At 41.9% G+C, this 21,051-nt stretch overlaps 1 protein-coding gene and 1 long non-coding RNA gene across 3 annotated transcripts in view; one reads left to right on the top strand and one right to left on the bottom strand.

Annotated features, from left to right (window-relative positions):
- LOC132007378 (uncharacterized) overlaps nucleotides 1-16,082 on the top strand; it is a 28,027-nt gene extending 11,945 nt beyond the window's left edge. For both annotated transcript variants that reach the window (XR_009401331.1, XR_009401330.1), the window contains 2 exons: nucleotides 6,818-6,900; nucleotides 16,017-16,082. This is a non-coding gene — a long non-coding RNA (uncharacterized LOC132007378). The remainder of the gene's footprint in view (nucleotides 1-6,817; nucleotides 6,901-16,016) is intronic.
- A 3,303-nt stretch (nucleotides 16,083-19,385) lies between these two features.
- Nucleotides 19,386-20,627, bottom strand: TEX13A (testis expressed 13A). The gene has a single exon (XM_059385199.1). The coding sequence runs from the start codon at nucleotides 20,625-20,627 to the stop codon at nucleotides 19,386-19,388; it is 1,242 nt and encodes a 413-aa protein (XP_059241182.1).
- Nucleotides 20,628-21,051: the final 424 nt, after the last annotated feature.

Below are 21,051 nucleotides of genomic sequence, written 5' to 3'. Positions count from 1 at the left end.
AGACAGACACAAAGACAGTGAGAGAGAACACCACCAGGCAGGAGAAGGAGAAACGGGCTCCCTGCTGAGCAGGGAGCCCGCTGCAGAGTTTGATCCCAAGACTCAGGGATCATGATCTGAGCTGAGGGCAGACGCTTAACCACCTGAGCCACCCAGGTACCTGATGATGAGAACTTTTAAGATCTATTCTCTTAACAACTTCCAAATATGCAATTCAGTATTATTGACTTTAGCCACCATGCTGTCCATTACATCCCCATGACTTGTTTATTTGGAATTGGAAGACTGTGCCTTTTGACTCCCTTCACCCATTTCACCTATACCTTACCCACTGCCCCTAGCAACCACCAGTCTGTTTCTGTATCTCTGGGCTAGTTTTTTTTTTTTTTCCCAAGATTCCACATATAAGTGAGATCATATGGTTTATCTTTCCCTGTCTGACTTGTTTCTCTTAGCATAATGCCCTCAAGTTCCATCCATGTTGCTGAAAACGGCAGGTGTTTGTTTGCAACCTTGGGAACTTTACTGATTGTAATATGAAATTGGCCCCATACATGGAGGGCAGGGAGAGACGGAAGGAAGAGGCAGACTACTTCAGATTTGTGGGTGGCAGTTTTAATAAGCAATGGAACTTAACTATGAGACTTGTCTTGAGCAGCCACAAGAGGAGTAGATCTTCATACCTGCCCAAGAGAATTTTAAGTTTATATAGAGGCCTCAAGGGATTTAGTCATGTATACCATCCAGATGGCCTCAGCAACACCTTACTCTTCAAGGCTATGTCCTTGGAATAGCTTCTGGGAGCAGGGGGGAGGCAAGTCGACTGCACATTCTAAGGATGGGGGAGGGAGTGAGGAGCCTCCAGTGGCCCAGGTCCTACTCATGGGTCAGCTGGAGGACACATCCTCTTGACAACTTCCTCCAACAGCAAGATTTCATTCTTTTTTTCTGCTGAATAATATTCCATTATCTATCTATTTATCTCACATTTTTATCTGTTCATCCATCAGTGGGCACTAAGGTTGTTTCCTTATCTTGGCTATTGCAAATAATGCTGCAGTGAACATTTGGGTGCATATATATTTTCCAAGCTAATGTTTTTGTTTTCATTAGATGAGTACATAGAACTGGGATTGCTGGATCATATGGTAGTTATATTTTTAATTTTTTAAGGAGCCTCAGTATTATTCTCCAAAGTAGCTGTACCAGTTTCCATTCCCATAAACTATGCACAGGGGTTCCCTTTTCTCCATATTCTCACCAACACTTTTTATTTCTTGTCTTTGTGATAACAGCCATTCTAACAGGTATGAGGTGACCTCTCCTTGTGGAATAATGATTGATTTTATCTTAATTACTTTTATTTCCTTTTGATCTTGCTTTTTAAATTGAAAACTCTTTCAGATTTCTAATAAATGCAGTTAAGGCTATAAACTTCTCTGTTACCATATCCCACAGAATTTTTCCCCTCAAATTTTATTATGATACTTTCCACTTATTAGGATACCTAACACTTAGGTTCTAACATTTTTAACATTTTGCTGTGTTTGCTTTATTCCATATCTGTCCACTCGTCAATCCATTTTATTTGTTGATGCATTAGTTATGCTTCAGTTCACCACTGTGCCATTTAGCATCCATTTCATGAATCAGAGTTCAATATTTCTTTATGATTTTTTAAAGATAAAATTTACTTATATGAAATATAAGAATCGTGTGTTCCACTGGATGAGTTTTGATAACTGACATAACCAAAGCCTCTGTCAAGAGGTTTCTATCATATCAGGGAATTCCCCTTTGCAGTTAATCCCCATCAGAAGTTGGGACACCTGAGTGGCTCAGTGGGTTAAAGCCTCTGCCTTCGGCTCAGGTCATGATCCCAGGGGCCTGGGATTGAGCCCCACTTTGGGCTCTCTGCTCTGCGGGGAGCCTGCTTCCTCCTCTCTCTCTGCCTGCCTCTCTGCCTACTTGTGATCTCTGTCTGTCAAATAAATAAATCTTAAAAAAAAAAGAAGTTGTCACTGTTCTTGGGGGGTGGGAGGTTGGGGGAACAAGGTGGTGGGTATTAGGGAGGGCACGTATTGCATGGAGCAATGGATGTGGTGCAAAAACAATGAATACTGTTATGCTGAAAAGAAATTTAAAAAAGTTGTCACTGTTCTTATTTATTGTGATAAGATTGGTTGTGCACATATTAGTAATTCATATAAATGCGATTACACAATACTTTCTCTTTAACATAAAGCTCTCTCTGCATGGTTCATCCTGTTGCTTGTATCAATACCTTATTCCTTTTTATTGCTGAGTTACACTCCATTGTATGAATAGACCACAGTTTGTTTATACAGTTTTGTGTTGATAGATACCTGAGCTGTTTCTAGTTTAGGTTATTATGAATAAAACTGCTATAGACATTCTTGTATAACTATATTTTGAATATATATGTATGTGTGTATATATATGTAAATATACATATATGTATATATGAATGCGGAGATCTATCTATCAGCAGGGAATGATAAATGTCTAGGAAGGGAATTTCTGGGTTATAGTATAGGTGTATGTTTTGTTTTATGTGAAACTGCCATATTTTTGTACCATTTTCCTCTCCCACCAACATCCTTATAGACATTTGGCAGGGTCTGTCTTATTGTTAACCATTCTGGTGGGTGTGAAGTGGTACCTCACTGTAGTTTTTATTTGCATTTCCTTAATGACTAACGATGTTGAGCATCTTTTCATGTGCTATTGGCCACTTGAAAATCTTCCTTTGGAAATAGTCTATTCAAATATTTTGCCTATTTTTTTTTTTTTTACTGTGGTAAAATATATATAACAATATGTATCACTTTAGTGATTTTTAAGTGTACAGTTCAAATGTACAGCATTAACTACATTCACATTTTTATGCAGCAATCACCCCTATCCATCTCCACAACTTTTTCATTTTCCCCAAACTGAAACTTGTATTATATTCGTTAAGCAATTCTGCATTGCTGTCTTGCAGCAGGGAGCAGTAAGTATCTAGGAATGGAATTTCTGGGCCATAGTATAAGTGTGTGTTGGCCTTTTATGTCTGGCTTTTTTCACTTAGCTTAATGTTTTCAAGGGTCATCCATGTTGTACTGTATATCAATACTTTTCTCCTTATTAGGACTGAATAATATTTCATTGTAAATATATACCACATTTTGTTTATTGGTTCATCAGTTGATAGACATTAGGGTTGTTTCCACCTTTCTGCAGTTGTGTATAGTGCGTCTATGAGTATCCTTGTGCAAATTTTTGTTTAAATACCTGTTTTCAATTCCTTTGGATACATACCTGGGAGTGGAATTGCCAGGTCATATGGTAATCGAATGTTTAACTTATTGAGGTCCTGTCAAACTTTTCCACAGTGGATGCCCATTTTATATTCCCATGAGCAATATATGAGGGTTCCAGTTTCTCCACATCTTTGCCATTTTCCATTTCTAAAGTTATAGCCATCCTAGTGAATGTGAAGTAGATTATTATTCATTTATAAATAGAAATGAAGCACTGGTACATGCTGTAACATTGATGAACCTTGAAAACATTATGCTAAGTGAAAGAAGCCAGACACCAGAGACCATTATTATATTATTATGTTTATATGAAACGTCCAGAATAGGCAAATCTTTAGAGACAGGAAGTAGAATTGTGGTTGCTGGGGAACATGGGTTGAGGAGAATGGGGAGTGTTTGCTTAATGGGCACAGTGTCTTTTTGGGGTGATGAAAATGTTCTGGGATTAGATACTGATGGTTGCAAAGCTTTGTGAAGATACTACAAATCATTGAATTGTATACTTTAAAAGGGTGAATTTTATGATATGTGAGTTAAATCTCAATTTTAAAAAGCACAAATACTCATTTTAGGCCTGGAGGTAAGATTCAATGTCTGTTGACTGTAACTCACTCTCCAGTATAATTTCTATGTCAGGGTTTTTTTAGCTGCAGGCAATAGAATTTGGTTCTGAGTAACTTGGGCAAAAATATGGATTTTTGGAAGACTACTGGAGTTGATCAAAACCAAAGGAAATTCTGAAAAACAAGGCCTCAGGGAGGTCCAGAACTAACGAAGCTTGGAGTATTTGGGTAGCAGAACCTCAGTCCTTATAAGTCTCCACTCAGGCTATTAAATTCAGGGATGGAGAATCTGATTTTTCCACTAAGAGAGATAGGGTTTCTTTTCAGAACACAGATCAGTGGACGAATGCTGGACAAACCAAATAAAAACTACCAAAGGAGGTAAGAAGATGGATGTCTACATCCAAGTGGAGATGTTGAATAAGCCTTCAGATCTATAAATGTAGATTGCAGAGTAGAGAGCTAGACTGGGATAAATAATCAGTGGCTGTAAGGATGATTGAAATAACGGGCATGGTTCAAATTTCCCAGGAAGAGAGTAAGTGGCCATGCATCCCTCCAGCATCATATCTGAGGGCCAGAACACTTCTTGGAGCAGTTTGTAACCAGAGGATTATTTCTTTGTTTTGGAGGACATGATATTCCTAGTAATTAGGAAAAGAGTCCAGGGTATGGGACTATAACACTGTGCTGGGAACATTCCATCTTGTAAGAATGAAGCTGTTATGTGGAGATTTTAATGGAATGTAACTTCTTGCTGCCAGTTATAATAAATGCCAGCTTATTTTCCCTCTCATATTTATTTATATTGCATTTGGCCCCTGCTAAATGTTTTATGTATGTCATTTTATTTAATCCTCACAACACATTAATGAAGTTATTATTATCACCATATTTTACAGATGGGCTACTGTAGTCTCAGAGTTTAAGCAATTTACTTAACATATTGCTAGAAAGCAGTGGAAATGGAATTTAAGTAAGGTCTACATGAGTTCAAAGACATTTCTACTCTGTATCAAATGATATAGCAATGCCAATATTAGCTATGGTTTAAGAATATTGAGCTTCTGCTATGTACCATGTAGTGTATTGAAGACTTCATATGCATTATCTCATTTAATGTTCATAATAACCTTATACAGAAAGTACTGTTATTTCTATTTAACAGTTGAGGAGTCTGAAGTTTAGAGATGTTAATTCAGTGGTTGTCACATAGTAAGTGGTAGAGTTAGGGCTTTAACACTTCTGTTTGATTCCAAAGCCTGTGTGCATCACCAATACACTGTACTCCATCAAAAATAACTAAATCTTAGAACAGTGGCTCTCTTCCCTTGCTGAGTGTTAGAATCACTTGGGGAGCTTTAAAAAAAACATCAATGCCAAACCTCATCATCAAAGATTCTGATTTAATTTATCAGGAATGCAGACTAGGCCTTGGATTTCTTTTTTATTTTAATATTTTATTTATTTATTTGACAGAGATCACAAGTAGGTAGAGAGGCAGGCAGAGAGAGAGGAGGAAGCAGACTCCCCGTAGAGCAGAGAGCCCAATGCAGGGCTGGATCCCAGGACCCTGGATCATGACCTGAGCCAAAGGCCGAGGCTTTAACCCACTGAACTACCCAGGCGCCCTGCCTTGGATTTCTTTTAAAAAAGCTTTTATTCATTCACCCAACTTATTCAATAAACATTTAATGTCTCCTGTATGCTAAACACTTTCTAGGCATTTACTTCCTAGCAAGATGTATCAGTTAGCTATTGTCACAATGATACATAACAACAATTATAAAATCTTAGTGGCATGAAAAAATAAGAACTTATTAAGCACTTATTCTCACATTTCTGGAGCTCAGCCAGGATTCGGCTGATTAAGCAGAGCTTTTTTGGGCAACTGATTTAAGCTGGAGTGACTACTTTAATTGCTTCAGGATGGTGAGTAAACTGGTGTGGCTCTGCTTCATGCATTTCTCCTCAGAGGAGACCACTGGACTAGCTGGCGCTTTTGTCTTCTCATGCCTCATCTTATGCCAGTGGTAGAATCAGGAGGGGATGTGTCCAACTGTGCAAGCATATTTCAAGCCCCTGCTTGAGTCACATCTGTGTATATTTCATTAGCCAAAGCAAGTCTGAAGGCTGAGCTCAAGGACAAGAGGTGGGGGGAAAAGCCTCACTTCTGTTGTGTGGACTTGCAAAGTTCATGGCAAAGGCTGAGAATTGGGGCCGATAATTCAATTTAGGTGGGAAAGAATAAAAATGAACAATAAGCGGAATCATAAGAGAATTACCAAGTGTGTTAGAAAGTGATAAGTAATAGGGAAAAAAAAACTATAGAGGGTGATATGAAGGTGATTTTAATGTGCAGGTAGGACTGAGAACCACTGATCTTGTAGTGTTCAACTTGGAAAGAAGCCTGGGCTAACATTCCCTCAGCCATTGGGAAAACAACAAAACAGAACCAGAAAGTAGAAGAATCTTACTCAAGGCCCATAGTACCATAGCTATAGAAATGGAACTAGGGCCTGTCTCCTAACACTATAGACGGTTTCTCTTATACCACAGTATTCTAATCTATGGCACCAAAAATACATTATTTTTTTTTATCTCGACCATAGACATTAGAGGTGTACATCTAAATCCTGTGCTTCCTTTAGTAACCCAATTCAGAACCCAATTTCACATTTCCCATATTTGTACTGTTCAAAAGTTCACAGACATTCTACCGTCTTTTAGTGTTTCTCCTCTTCACATTAAAGACTGTTGGTTTTGATCTATTTTCATGTGATCCTGTAGTCCCACCCTAGCAAGCTAGTTGCTTATTGGGCCTTCTTTCTTCCCCAATTCTGTAATGCCTTGAGTAGTCTTTCTTGAATTCTTTTACTTTGAGCTTCCTCTAGGCCTTTCAGTCATCATTTCTGTTTTGGATTACAGTCTTCCTGATTTGCCAGAATGAACAGTTGAAAGAAAAGAAATGGAACCTGCTTGTACTTGGAGTTTATTGTCTGAACAGAAAGGTGAGTAACTGAATGAGGTAACAGAAGGTATAATCTAGATAATCCTCATTCCTTTTCTCCTACTTCTCCTCATGGATGTTGGGAATTTATTTTGAATCTTTAACATTGTTTTGCATGTGTATAGGTATGTATATATTGAGATATTACATGGATACAGCATTTACCCATTAATAATCTCTTGAAAATGTCTCCACAATTTTTGTGTTTTACAAAGTGAGGAAAAAGAAAAGAGAAGAGGCAACTGTGATTTCTACTGTTTTCCGCAATCCCCAAAGCATTTCTAATCCTAAAAGACTCAAGTCTCTCCCTTCAGTGTGTGTAACCACAGATTTTCACAGAAGAAAGCACAAAAGAGCAAAGAATGAAGATTGCTGGAGTCCTTCCCCTTGTGGCTGATTCCTGAGCTCCAAGGAATATTTTAGTGGTGGGGAATAGAAACTGGTTATCTTCAACAGACCATTCACTTGTCTGCCCATTTCTGTGACATTCTAATATCTGTCTCTCCAGACTCTGCTTCCTCCTCTCCACCTAACCACACCTTCTCCCAAGTATATGTCTCACTCTTGCTTTTAAAGGTGTGCAAGTACTAAAAACCTGTAGAAATGAGGCTGTGCATGCGTGCATGTGTGTATGCATGCACATGTGCCTGTATTTGTGTATTTCTGCCTATATACCTATATATGTAAGTGTTTGGGTTGAGTGTATGTGTATGTGTATTCAAATTGTAGATCATTGTTTACACCTGTCACACTAACTCAGCAATGCCTTATTTCTCATTAACAAGTTAAGCTCAGCAAAAGCTACGACAGAGGCAATAGGCTAATGCTCAGTGGAAAGCAAAATATCAGAAACACTCACTTCAAATAATGTATGCCCTGGGGGCGCCTGGGTGGTTTAGCGGGTTAAGGCCTTTGCCTTTGGCTTGGGTTGTGATCCCAGGGTCCTGGGATCGAGCCCCGCATCGGGCTCTCTGCTCAGCAGGGAGCCTGCTTTCTCCTCTCTCTGCCTGCTTCTGGGCCTACTCGTGATCTCCTTCTGTCAAATAAATAAGTAAAATCTTAAAAAAAATAATGTATGCCCCTTTAAGTTAATGCCTAAACTTCTCCTTACAGAGCATATAAATGTAAATGTTTATACCCTAAATATATGTGTGTGTGAAGGTCTCACATTAGTTATAAAATAATTTTGTGGGTGAGTTGGAATAGATGTGAGGTGACTTTCTTCCTTGTATTTCTGTCTGGGGAACAGCATGAATGTCTATAACAGTGTGACTAAATATCTGTATATTTTGTGTTTTGATATGAAGTTCTATTTGTGCCACTCTTAATCCTCTTTCCTCCCACAGCTGCTTCAAATTCTCAGGCTCCATATACATGGAAGGATCTCACAGGTAGATGTTTTCTCTCTTCTAGTCTCTTTTTGTTTTATGAAAAGTACGTCCTATAAGCCTGGCTTCCCATCTGCATTCCATTCCCATCTCTTCCCCCATATTCATTGGATAGCAACCATTGATTTCTTTTTTGGTAATATATATGAAGCCCCAAGCTGTCATAACAAATAGTATATATCATATACTAACAGGACCACTGATGGTGGTCAGGCACCATATGTCCAGAGCTTTATGGCTAGAACAGACCTGTCTGCTTCTGGAGTGATCTAAATTGAGGCCAACAAGTTACAGCCAGAGGGCCAAATCAAGCCCGGGGCCATTTTTGTAAATAAAGTTTTACTAGAACCAGCTATGCCCACTTATTTACATATTGTCTATGGCTACCTTCAAGCTAAGATGGCAGAGTTGAATAACTGCAACAAAGACCCAAAAGCCTAAACTGTTCACAGAATTTTATAGAGGAAGTTTGCCAGCACTTACCTGGATTAGCATTCCCTAAGCAGTTCTACAGAGCACTGTTTTCCGGGAGATAATAACTTGGCTCTTAGGAAAGGGTTCTATAGTCATTTAAGACCAGAAAATGCTGGATTAAACCAGGTTAAACAGACCTTTTTTTCCTTCTTTACTGTAGGCCATTTCAGATCCTTTCACATGCTAACATGCATGGGGAAACTAAAAGGAGACAAAGCATGCATTCCCCTTAACTTATTTGACCACTGGATATCTTTTCCACTGCTCTCTTATTGATATCTTGCAAAATAGTGTTCCAAGGAACAGTTATTTGGGAAATGCTAGTTTAGACATTCACTTAACAGAAGTTTGAACTTGATAACTGACTCCTTGGATTATTTTTTTCTAGTTGTAGAAAGTGAAAAACTATGTAGTACGGTATTTAAGCATATAGACCATGGCTTTAGACAAACCTGAATCTTAATTTAGTCTCTACCATTTACTAACTGTTAAACCTTGGATAAATTATCTAAAGCAATAAGCAGGACTGGCTACATAATTAGTGGGCTGTGGTGCAAAATGAAAAGGCAGGATCCCTTATTCTAAAGTATTCAGAATTTCAAGATAGCAACAGCAGAACAATACACCAATGGCTCCTTCTGGGCAGGAGACCCATGCACAGATTGTATACCCATGAACTCATAACCCTGGTTATAAATTTCAGTGTTCTCAATATAAAATGTGGACAATCCCTACTTCATGGGATTATGGTAAGAATTAAATCAGAAATGTATATAAAGAGCCTAGTAAAGTGCCTGGCACAGAATAGGCAGTAATAAGTGACTTGTTTTTAATTCAAAAGCATTTATAGCCATATTTAATAATTACTTGTTGAGTGTCTACTATATGCCAGGCCCTATGCTAGGTACTTAAGGTGTTATGGTGAAGAATTACAAATAAGGTCCCTGTCTTCATGTAGATTATTATTGTCTAGTGGGAAAGACAACTATAAATTGTGATAAAATTGTGATATAAACAAGACAACTATAAATTGTGATAAGAGCTATGAAGAGAAAAACAGTGTGCTGGGAAAGGAGATAATAGAGAAGATCTGCTTTAAATTGAGTGGTCAGGCAAGTACTCTTCGAGGAAGTAATGTTTAAGTTGAGATCTCAAGGATGAGAAAAAGCTCTCCATGAAAGAACAGGAAGAGTGTTCTAGGCAGAGAGAATAGCTAATGGAAAGACCCTTAAGTGGGTAAGAACATGGCATTTGTGAGAAACTGAAAGCAGGCTAATGTGGCTTGAGTGTAATGACTGAGAAGAAGAGTGATTCATGGTACACCTTGTGAGATAAGCTAAGAGTTTTAGATTTCATATGAAGTACAATGAAAAGCTCTTGAAAAGTTTTGGGCATGGCAGTCATATGACGTAACTGGTATTTTTAGAAGATCATGTTGGCTGCTGTGTGGAGGGGAGCCGTAGATAAGCTAGAGTAGATGAGTAGGAGGGTATTTCAGGAGTCCAGAGAAGAGTGGGTAGTGCCTTGTACTTGGGTGGTATTTGAGGATGTAGTGATAAATAAATGAGCTGGAGGCTTATTTTGGAGGTATAAATAATAGGCCTTGCTAACTGACTGAATGTGGACTATTCAAGAGGAGGAAAAGAAAGAATGACTCCTGACATTTTTCTGAGCAAACTGGTGGCACCATTTAACTGCGATGAGATACCTGGGGAGGGCTTTTTTTTTTTTTGAGGGGGGCAACCATGTAGAAATCAAGAGCTCAGGTTTAGATACTTAAAATTGGAGGACCCTCTAAGACATCCAAGTGGAAAGGTGGTATGAGTTACAGTTGTTTGTAACAGATTGTCTCAGATTCTGTGATTACTAACTCTTGGTGTCACCTCATTAGATTACCAGGAAATATTTAGAAAACATTTAAAAGAAAAATACCTCAACATAGGAGTCCATATATGTTACCACCATGGCAAACATATAGAATCACGACTGCTTGTTGTAAAAGAACACGGTATATCAGAAGAGACACTGTGTGGGATTCCTCAACAAGATAGGTTTATGGATATGGAACATGTATTTGATCCTGATGAAGAGGGCTACAGCTCCCCCTGAACTGTAGTGCTCTAGGGATGTGCAGGGACTGGGAAACAGCTGTTGTGTACAAGTTCATGTTTGACTGGGCAGCAGGAATGGTTACTCCAGGCAGGTGTGACTATCTCATCTATATAAACTGCAGAGAAATAAACCATATTGGTAACCTGACAGTTTTAATAAACACATTGCTAAATATATTAATAATAAATATATTATTAATAATAAACATATTGCTAACCTGAAGAATGACGGTTATGAGTTAATGCTAACTCAGTGCTGCCAACCTGATCCTTAACACTTTTCAAGATAAAGATGGACCAATACTAGACACTATTCTTGTATATCCGGAGAAGGTTCTGTTCATTCTCAATGGATTCCCTGAGCTTCAGTACCCTGTAGGTAACCAGGAAGAGGATCTTAGTGCTAATCTTCAGAAGAAAAAGACAGTAGAGACCCTCTTATGTAGTTTTGTGAAGAAAAAACTGTTCCCTGAATCTTCCCTGCTGATAACTGCCCAGCCTACAACCATGAGGAGGTTCCACACTCTGTTACAACAGCCCATCCAGGCAGAGATTGTATGGTTTATAGATGCTGAAAAGAGAGTGTATTTCTTGAGTCAGCTTTCAGGTGCTTGTGCAGCATTGAGGCTCTTTTATGAGCTGTGACAAAATGAAAGCCTTGATATTATGTCCTCTCTTCCCATCATCTCCTGGATGATCTGCAGTGTCCTGCAGTCACAGGGAGATGGTAACAGGACTCTTATGAGGTCACTTCAGACCGTGACTGCTGTGTATCTGTTCTACTTTTCCAAGTGCCTCAAAACCCTTGCAGGTATCTCGGTGTGGAAGGGACAAAGTTGCCTGTGGGGCCTCTGCTCTTTGGCTGCAGAGGGACTTCAGAACCAGCAGGTCCTATTTGAAGTCAGTGACCTCAGGAGACATGGGATAGGAGTACATGATATCAATTGCACTTTTCTAAATCGCTTTTTGAAAAAACAAAACAAAACAAAGGAACTGTCAATGTCTACATTTTCCTTCACTTCAGTTTCCAAGAGTTCTTGAATGCTGTGTTCTATGACCTGAAGAATGACAGCAGCTGGATGTTTTTTGATCAAGTGGGGGAAACGTGGAAAGAAATATTCCAACAATATGGACATGGGTTTTCATCACTAATAATACAGTTCTTATTTAGCCTCCTACATAAAGGAAAGGGAAAGGCCATGGAGACTACTTTTGGAAGAAAAGTCTCTCTAGGACTTCAAGAGGAGTTACTGAAGTGGACTGAGAAAGAAATAAAGGATAAATCTTCTAGGAGACAGATTGATCCAATGGACTTGTTTCACTGTATGAGATTCAGGAAGAAGAATATGTATAAAAGGATAACTGATGATTTACAGTCAATTATATTGCTTCAATACCTATACAAAAATGGACATTCTGGCTATGTCATTCTGTGTCAAAAGCAGTTACAGTCACCTGTCAGTGTCTCTGAAGTGTCAGCACCTACTTGGATTTGAAGAGGAAGAGCGAGGCTCCGCATTCATGCCACTAGCCTTGACACTTTACCAGTGAATGTATTAATGTCTTTTCTCCAATGTTTTGGCCTTCAGAAACAATGGGCATTCTTGTTTATTTCAAGTATTCAGGCACACCATCATTTTTTAGCATTATCAATAAATAAAGTGAATCATCTCCACTTCCCATATTTTATGTCAGTTACCCCAATAAGGATTTATTGAATATCTATCACATATTGAATGCTAGCCTAGGTAGACAATGAGGGAGAGTTAACATTTCTGAGCGCTTACTATGTGCCAGGCATGGTGCCAACCACTCTAAGTGTGTGTACGTATTTTAGTCTTCACTGTAACTTTGTGAATGTGCTCTAGTTATAAAGTGTTATGAGCATGTAAGTCATCAATATTACCATTGAGGATTCTGCTATTTGGGTGTTGATGACTATTCGAAGAAAAGTGGTAAACTTAACATTGAATTGGTCATCACTCTCTTCTACATATACTTCATCATTGACACCTCAAAGAGCTCCAGGTTGGTAAGACTCAGAACTATGTTGCTGTAAAGCCTGGACTTTTTCCATCAGGCTTGCATCTTCACAGAGGGTCCAGAGATTTGCACATTTACAAAGAGTTCAAAGAGGCTTAGGTAAACCATTTAAATAATAAATACTGTATACTAAAAACAGAGTTCTACTGACTTATTTACTAATGCAGCCAAGAAGATTTATACTTGTGTTATCTAGAAAATGCCACTGGTTATAAGCCTGTTCTCAATACTTGGGTTAAGATGGACATAGCTGGGGTGCCTGAGGGACTCAGGCTGACTCTTGATTTCCACTCAGGTCATGATCTCAGAGTTGTGAGATCGAGCCCCATGTCGGGATCTGTGCTGAATGTGGAGCCGGCTTAAGATTCCCTTTCCCTCTGCCCCCCCCCACCTTGTTTTTTTAATTTGTCTCTCTCAAAAATAAAAAAAGAACATTGCAATCCTTTAGTTGTGGGACCAGCTGATGGGTAGGAGACCTTGAGAAGAAGAGAGTGGGCTTGGGGAGTGAGTTAATCCAAGTGTTTTCTCTGATAATTGTATTTCCTCATTGGGCAGTAGCATGGAGACAGAAGGAAGTATGGGATATGTGTGTTTGAGGGAGGTGGGAAGGGGAAGAGAAGTGCAGCAAGAGTTGTGTTTGGGATTAGAGTGGAAGGAGTAGGAGCAATTACATGGACTTAGAATTACTAAGGACCTTGGCTAGTGTCTTGACAAATTCATGACACTTTCAATCCAGATGCATATTGTAAAGTAAAATAATGGACATATATATTGAGAATTTTAAACATGGATGGGAACAGAGAGGCTTCTTGTTCACTCTAGGTTTTCAGAAAATCAGCCTTAAATGGAGTTCCTATCCTGACCCTATTGTCTTTATCAGAAGGTTAAACTTTCTTCAGAGTTTAACACAAAATATTCTTTTTTGTAAGATTTTATTTATCTATTCGACAGAGTGACAGATCACAAGTAGGCAGAGAAGCAGGCAGAGACAGAGAGAGAGAAGCAGGCTCCCTGCTGAGCAGATTGCCCGATGCGGGGCTCCATCCCAGGACCCTGGGATCATGACCTGAGCCGAAGGCAGAGCTTTAACCCACTGAGCCACCCAGGTGCCCCAACCCAAAATATTCCTAAAGGTGTTGACGGAGAGTTTACTATTGACCTTTTTAAAATTATTATGCTATGTAAGTCACCATACAGTATATCATGAATTTTTGATGTAGTGTTCCATGATTCTTTATTAGTGTATAACATCAAGTGCTCCAAGCAGTACGTGCCTTACTTAATACTATCACTGGGCTCACCTATTCCCTTATCCCGCTCCCCTCTAAAACCCTCAGTTTGTTTCTCAGAGTTCATAGTCTCTGATGGTTCGTCTTCCCCTCGGCTTCCCTCCCACCTTCATTTTTCCCTTCCTTCTCCTAATGTCCTCCACGCTATTCCTTTTTATTTTTAAAATTTTTATTTATTTATTTGACAGAGAGAGATTACAGTAGGCAAAGAGGTGGGGGGGGGGAGCAGGCTCCCTGCTGAGCAGAGAGCCCAATGTGGGGCTCGATCCCAGGACCCTGAGATCATGACCTGAGCCCAAGGCAGAGGCTTAACCCACTGAGCCACCCAGATGCCACCACGCTATTCCTTTTGCTCCACAAATAAGTAAAACTGTATGATAATATTTCTAGCTTTTTTTTTGTTCAAGTATAATTAACATACAGTGTTATATTAGTTTCAGGTGTACTGTATAGTGATTCAATAATTATACACATTTCTCAGTGCTTGTTAAGATAAATTTACTCTTAATCCCCTTTATCTATTTCACCCATCTCCTACCCACCTCCCCTCTGGCAGTCACCAATTTGTTCTATTTAAGAGTCTGTTTTTTTGTTTCTTCATTTGTTTTATTTCTTAAATTCCATATATGAGTGTAATTGTGTGGTATTTGTCTTTGACTGTTTGCTTTCATTTAGCATAATACCCTCTAGGTCCATCCATGTTGTTGAAAAATGGCAAGATTTCATTCTTTTTATGGCTGAGTAATATTCCATTGCATATATTTGCCACTTCTTTATCTATCCATCTATTGACGGACACTTGGGTTGCTTCCATAATATGGTTGTTGTTAATAATTGCTCTAAACATATGGGTGCATATATATTTTTGAGTTAGTGTTTTTGTTTTCTTCAGGTGTTTGTCAAAAAATTCAAAATAAGGGAGCCTAGGAGGCTCAGTCATTAAGCTTCTGCCTTTAGCTCAGGTCATGATCCCAGGGTCCTGGGATCGAGCCCCCTCTCCCTCTGCCTGCTGCTCCCCCTACTTGTGCTATTTTCCTGTCAAATAAAATCTTTAAAAATTTATTTAAAATTATTTATTTAAAATAAATAAAATAATTACTTATTAAAAAATTAAAAATAAAAGTACCATATGAACTTTTCTCATTTTCAATTATTGTTAATTCTTCTATTAGTACTGACAACCAGGAAATTGTTATATTATAAAGATAGCTGGGGCAAGTCACTTGACTTCTGAGCATCTGCAAAATGGTGATTAAAATATCCATCATTGGGGGCGCCTGGGTGGCTCAGTGGGTTAAAGCCTCTGCCTTCGACCCGGGTCATGATCCCAGGGTCCTGGGATCGAGCCCCGCATCAGGCTCTCTGCTCAGCAAGGAGCCTGCTTCCTCCTCTCTCTCTGCCTGTTTCTCTGCCTACTTGTGATCTCCGTCTGTCAAATAAATAGAATCTTAAAAAATAAATAAATAAAATGAATAAAATATCTATCATTGTGTTGAGGACCAGATAAGATGATTTGTATACTAAAGTGCTTACCTTGGTGCCTGGCACACAGTAACATGGCTTGGGCTTTAAAGTCAGACAGGCCTGAATGCTGGTCTTCGTTGTGTTCCTACCTATGAGACCTTAGGCAAATACCTTAAATATTTTGTGCCTTAATTTCCTTATCTGAAAAATGGGGTAATACTTCTTAAGGCTTCTGGAAGAGGTAAATGAATACTAGTGTGATGGCAGAAGCCAAAATTAGCCCTTTACTTAAAATTTTGTTTTTCACTATCTTGTTTTAAATTATTTTTCCTTTTTCATCTCTTTTAGGTCCTTCCAGCTGTGCAGTTTGCCAGTGTCTCAGCTACACTTGCTCTGCCAAGCACTGTATAATCCATACTGTAAAATCAAGGACCTGAAGTAAGTTGAACTTTGCTTTAAACACTTACGTATTTGCAAGGTAAAGATGGGGTTGCTAGAAATTGCACTGATCGGACCTGAAAACAAGATGCAACTAGTGCTCAGCTTCTCCGTAGCGGAATAGCAAATGATAAGGGGGCCTATGAGCCTAGAAGGGGTAGAGAGTCAGGCACAGATCCTTGCCAGCCCCTCCAGCCTCTTCCCCTTTCGTATATGCTTTTTTTGCTGCAGGAGTAGGTGGCAGATTAAAACATCTAAGAGGTCTGTGTCTGGCGCCCCTCCTGGGCCTAACCCCTTCTCCTTCCAGATTCTCATTGTCGTCCTCCTTGGTTTTCTTTGTTGGATCCTATCCTACTCCGTGCAGCTCAATGATCCTTTTCTCTCCCTCCGTATCCCCCCCCCCCCCCCCTTGTCTGCTGTAGCTACTCCCTAAAGTTCCATTGCTCAGAAGCTCCCCACCCCAGCCCTTGACTTTATTTCTTGCTCACTCTACAGTGTCTTGTCAGTCCACATCAGCAGCACACAGGCACAAGCCCCTTTGTTTCCAAACTCCTTACGGCACAGATCAGTGTCTGTTCTCCTTCCCTCATGCCTCAGAGGATGAGGCAGCCTTTCCAATCCTACCCGAGCCAGTCAATTCACTCCTTTTTAAAATTTTTGTAATCATTTAATTATTTCACTTTACACAACACAGAAGTACATAACAATCTAAAACTCCCTCCACCCAACTGTCCCAGACCCCACCCCAGTTTATATCCCCAGAACCCCATCCTCCTCCTTACCATGTCCTGACCCTGAGCTTACCCTCCCTACGTAATACCTTGTTTGCTAAATGTCTTTCCAGACCTTCTTCTATGCTTTTTCAAACATCAATCTATAATGTAAGGCACACATAAATCTGTAATATACATATCATACACATGCAGAGTTCTAGAACTTTGGGGGGTTTTGTTTCACACACAAACAACTGGCTGTCAATTTTATTTCATTGAATAGTACAGTGGACATGCTTCCAATACAGTATGCAGGGTCTATCTCCATTTACACATTGTATTTTCAAGCTTTCTTCAGCTCTCTCCCTCCCCATGGTTCAAGTTTCTCCCATATTCCAAAGAACTCTCTCTCTCAGCCCTGTATGCTACCCCACTCCTTTCTTTCACAGCCAGAAGTGCTTGAAGAGCTCCCCCATATTTCCTTGTTTCCTATTTACCCCCCAGTCCTTGTGGTTTGGCTTCTGTTCTTCCCCAGCCCAGATCTGCTCAAAGATCAACAGTGACTACCAGACCCAATGAGCACTTTTTACCTCCTACCTTAGGGCTTCCCCTACAGACCCAAGCACTGCAGAGTATGATCTCCTTGCTACTCTCCTCCCTACCCCCCATTCTGACTACTCCCAAGGACCTCCTTGCCTCCATGGTTCCCGAACAGTGGCAGTTGTGCTCTCCAGTGGATGTGTGGCAATATCTGGAGACATTTTTGGCTGTCACAGCTAGGGGGTAGAGTGAGGCCCCTAAGGGATAGAGGCCAGGGGTTCTGCCAAATATCCTACAGTGTACTGGACAGCCTCCTACAACAAAGAGTTATTCACTCTCAGGTGTTAAGAGTGCCCTAGAAAAATATAAATGAGCCCAGAGATATTTCTGAAAATGCAGGTTAGGGATTTTGCCCCAAACTGTGATGGCTGTCCATACCTGCCCCAATAGGGGACAGCACAGAGTCAAAGCCAGCTGCTGTAGAGATGTCCCAGGGCCATGACAGCTTCAGGCTCTAGGTCAGTAGAGTCCCTGGGTAATATCCAGGGTTCCTCTGGTTGTCTTACTATGGTCCAGGTGTGACACCTCACCATCTTTCCATCTGTGGGCTAAACCTTACGTTTAGTCTCCATCATCAATACTCACAGTCGTGAGAAAGGAGACACAGACCATCTTTTCCCCTCCCCCTTTCCCAGTTTACCCCCTCCCTCTGGAATTGATTTCCCTTTGGGATATGTTTTATTTCACATTCATGAATTCACTGAGGCCTTTGTAGCCAGATTACCCCTTCTGCTATTATTCTGGTGGTGGGCTGGGACAGAGAATCCCTTAGGATGGCACCACACTTTGGTCCGTGGTCTAAACCCTCTGGGCACTAGCAGTTGCTGACTCACCTCTTTGGCAGTGGCAGGAGTTTCCAGTTCTGCCACTGAGACTGGGGAGTGTTCTATTGTGGAGCTAGACAGTCATAGCAGTCCTTGTCCGCAACTGGTACTGGTGTCCCGTTTGCAGACCTAAAGGATTTTCTTAGGGGTGGCAAATCTCTGCTGTGTTGTAAGGCCAGGGTTAACTACAGGCCTGTTTGGATCGTTTCTCACACTTTAACTTGATCAGAACATGAACAAGCATCCTGTCCAGTTTATTCCTGGAGACTCTTGGGATGCAGGAATCCTCACTACCCTCTGATACTCCTCCCCAGCCAAGTTCTGACATTTTCTTTGACAGTCTGTGGTTTGTAACTGCTCTTCTGGTGCCAGTTTCTGACTTGGAAATAACCTTCTTGCCCAGAACAGGAACTCGCTCAAGTTAGCTTAAAGAAATGGGGATCTGTATAGATCGGATTTTCACAATTGCACAATTGCAGAGAGTGGAAAAGTAATCATGCTACCACTTTCTCCACCTCTGGGGTTGCAGAATCAACTCCTGTGCTGCTTCTCCGTGCTTGTCTGATCCCTGGGACCGCATTCTGGTATCCTCTAAAAGATACTTGGCTTCTATAAAGCACACAGTTCTGCTCCCTGATAAACAGGACCAGGGCTTGGCTGTGGCCTTGGCCCCAACTCCAAATAACCCATTTTTTTCTTACCCAACACCACCCTGACTATGGAATCTGCCTCTCAGTTCAGATTCTCTAGTGTAAGAACCTGTTTGGCTCAGGATAGGTCAGGTGTCCCCTCCTGCTCCAATCATATATAGCCTAGGTGGGAACAGGGGTGTGTTGCCATATACATGGCTGCTCAGGCCCACCAGATACTAGGGTTGGGGAGGGAGACATATACTAAGAAGCTACGGTGCTTCTGGGGTGTGGGATGCTAGTGCTCCGGAACAAAAAAGGGGTCATCAAAATAAATCTCTCCTTATCAATCTATACTACCTCCAGTTCCAACCCCCCTCCCTTCCACTCCCTTAGCCCCATTCTCCCATTCGTGCCCTCCCCCCACTCTACCCAGTTCCCTTCCTTACCCTCCCACTTTGAACATTGATTTCCCATTGGTTTATGTTTTTGTTATATTTCACATTTCTAAATTTACTGAGGGCTTTGCAGCCAGATTCCCCTCCCACAGCGGAAGCAAATTTCCCTCCGTGAAAAATTCACAGCTTTACACCAAGGGCAGTCCCAATCCCCAGGCCTTCGAAATATGGGAGGTCTTCTCTGCTGATGGGGTTCGAAGTCTCTCCTGTCTCTTTGGGATTCTTGAGGGTCTGTTCCCTGGGACCCCACATCAGAACACAAGCTAACGTCAGAGGGCTTCCTGTTGGGAGATGTCTGAGATGGAGCTCTTGCTGTGCATGTTGCTGCTGGTGGGGATGGTGTGGGCGCAGGTGGGAAGGGGGATGAGGGGCATGAGTAGGAGTATGTGAATGAAGCAGGGAGCTGGACAGGAAGGGGTGAGGGTGAGACTATGGACCCAGGCTTGAGGGTCCCAGAGAAATAAAACATGGTGGTTTCCACTGACCTGAGATCTCCCTCTCTCTGGCCACCAGTGGTGTAATTTTTCCGCTCCACGGCTCCAACCACGTGCAGGAGGCCTCTGCCGAGCTCCTTTGTGGCTTCAGCCCCCAATGCATTCTTCTGTCGTCTTCTTCCTTTTCCTGTGGCACCAGCAGAAGCAGCTTGGGACTCCTCTACCTCCTTGCATGTTTCTTCTGTCCCAGCCCCACTGGCAGTGGCTGGGCCTGGCCCCTCTGAGGCCTGGCCCTGCTCCCCGGTAGACCCCAGCTGTTGGAGAGAAAAGGGCAGGGTCGAGACCCAGTCTGAGCAGAGAGAGGGCAGTGCGATGGGGTGGGGACCAAGTAGAGATAATCTTACAACCTGGAAGAGCTTCCACTTCAGGAGGTCCCGTTCCTTCTGCATCTCTGCCAGGTTTGCTTGTGTCTGCCGCATCCGGAAGGCTGCCTCCTTGCGCTCCATCTCCTGCCGCGCTGTGTGCTCCTTTAGGTCTGAGGCCAAGGCCTGTGCAGCGGACTTATGCAGTTTGGCAAAATCGTGTAGCCACTGTACCCTGTGCTTGTGTAACTGGCCCTGCCTGCGCGCGAAACGCACGCCCAGGGCAAGGCTGCTCCAGGCACAGGCGTCTTTGACCTCGCTGGGCACCGTGCTGTCCTCTAGGATGTCCCTGAGCTTGTTCTCCACCTCCTCCCAGGACAGGGCTATATTCTCGAGATAGAACTCAGGGCCTTTTGTGTGCCCGGCCATCTTCTCATTGATGAAGGCCACAACATTGTTGTGCTGGAACCCACTGCTGGCATCATCGGGTTTTAAGGACATGACTACTGAGCCCCTTAGGGATTTAGCTGTCTCTGTGGGATGAATCAACCGGTTGTCCACTCTGCAGGGGCCCTCCCCAACCTGCACGCCTTCCCGCCCCCCGCCCCCCCATCTCCCCCCATGCTTGCCGCCTGCCCCCTGCCCCCCCCACCATCCCCTGCCCCCTCACCCTTGCACCCTGCTTCCCCCCGCTACCCCCACCTTCCCACCTCCAGCCCTTCCCAGCCCTCTCCCGTGCCCCCTTCCCAACAGGCCGCCCCCAGTCTCCTCCTACCTGCGGCCCTGCCCTTTCCTCTCCGGCCTCAGACCCTCTTAAAGGCCCCCTGACTGACTTGCCCCACCCTAGTACACCTCCCACCAAATCTCACCTCTAAGGTGGGGATGGGGGGTTTGCGGGGTAGGGGGGGGGCAGATAGGTTGCTGG

Source organism: Mustela nigripes, chromosome X, assembly GCF_022355385.1.
Source record: "Mustela nigripes isolate SB6536 chromosome X, MUSNIG.SB6536, whole genome shotgun sequence".
In the NCBI taxonomy this organism is placed as follows: Eukaryota; Metazoa; Chordata; class Mammalia; order Carnivora; family Mustelidae; genus Mustela; species Mustela nigripes.
Note: the sequence above shows the minus strand (reverse complement) of the source record. Positions and strands in the feature narration are given on the sequence as shown.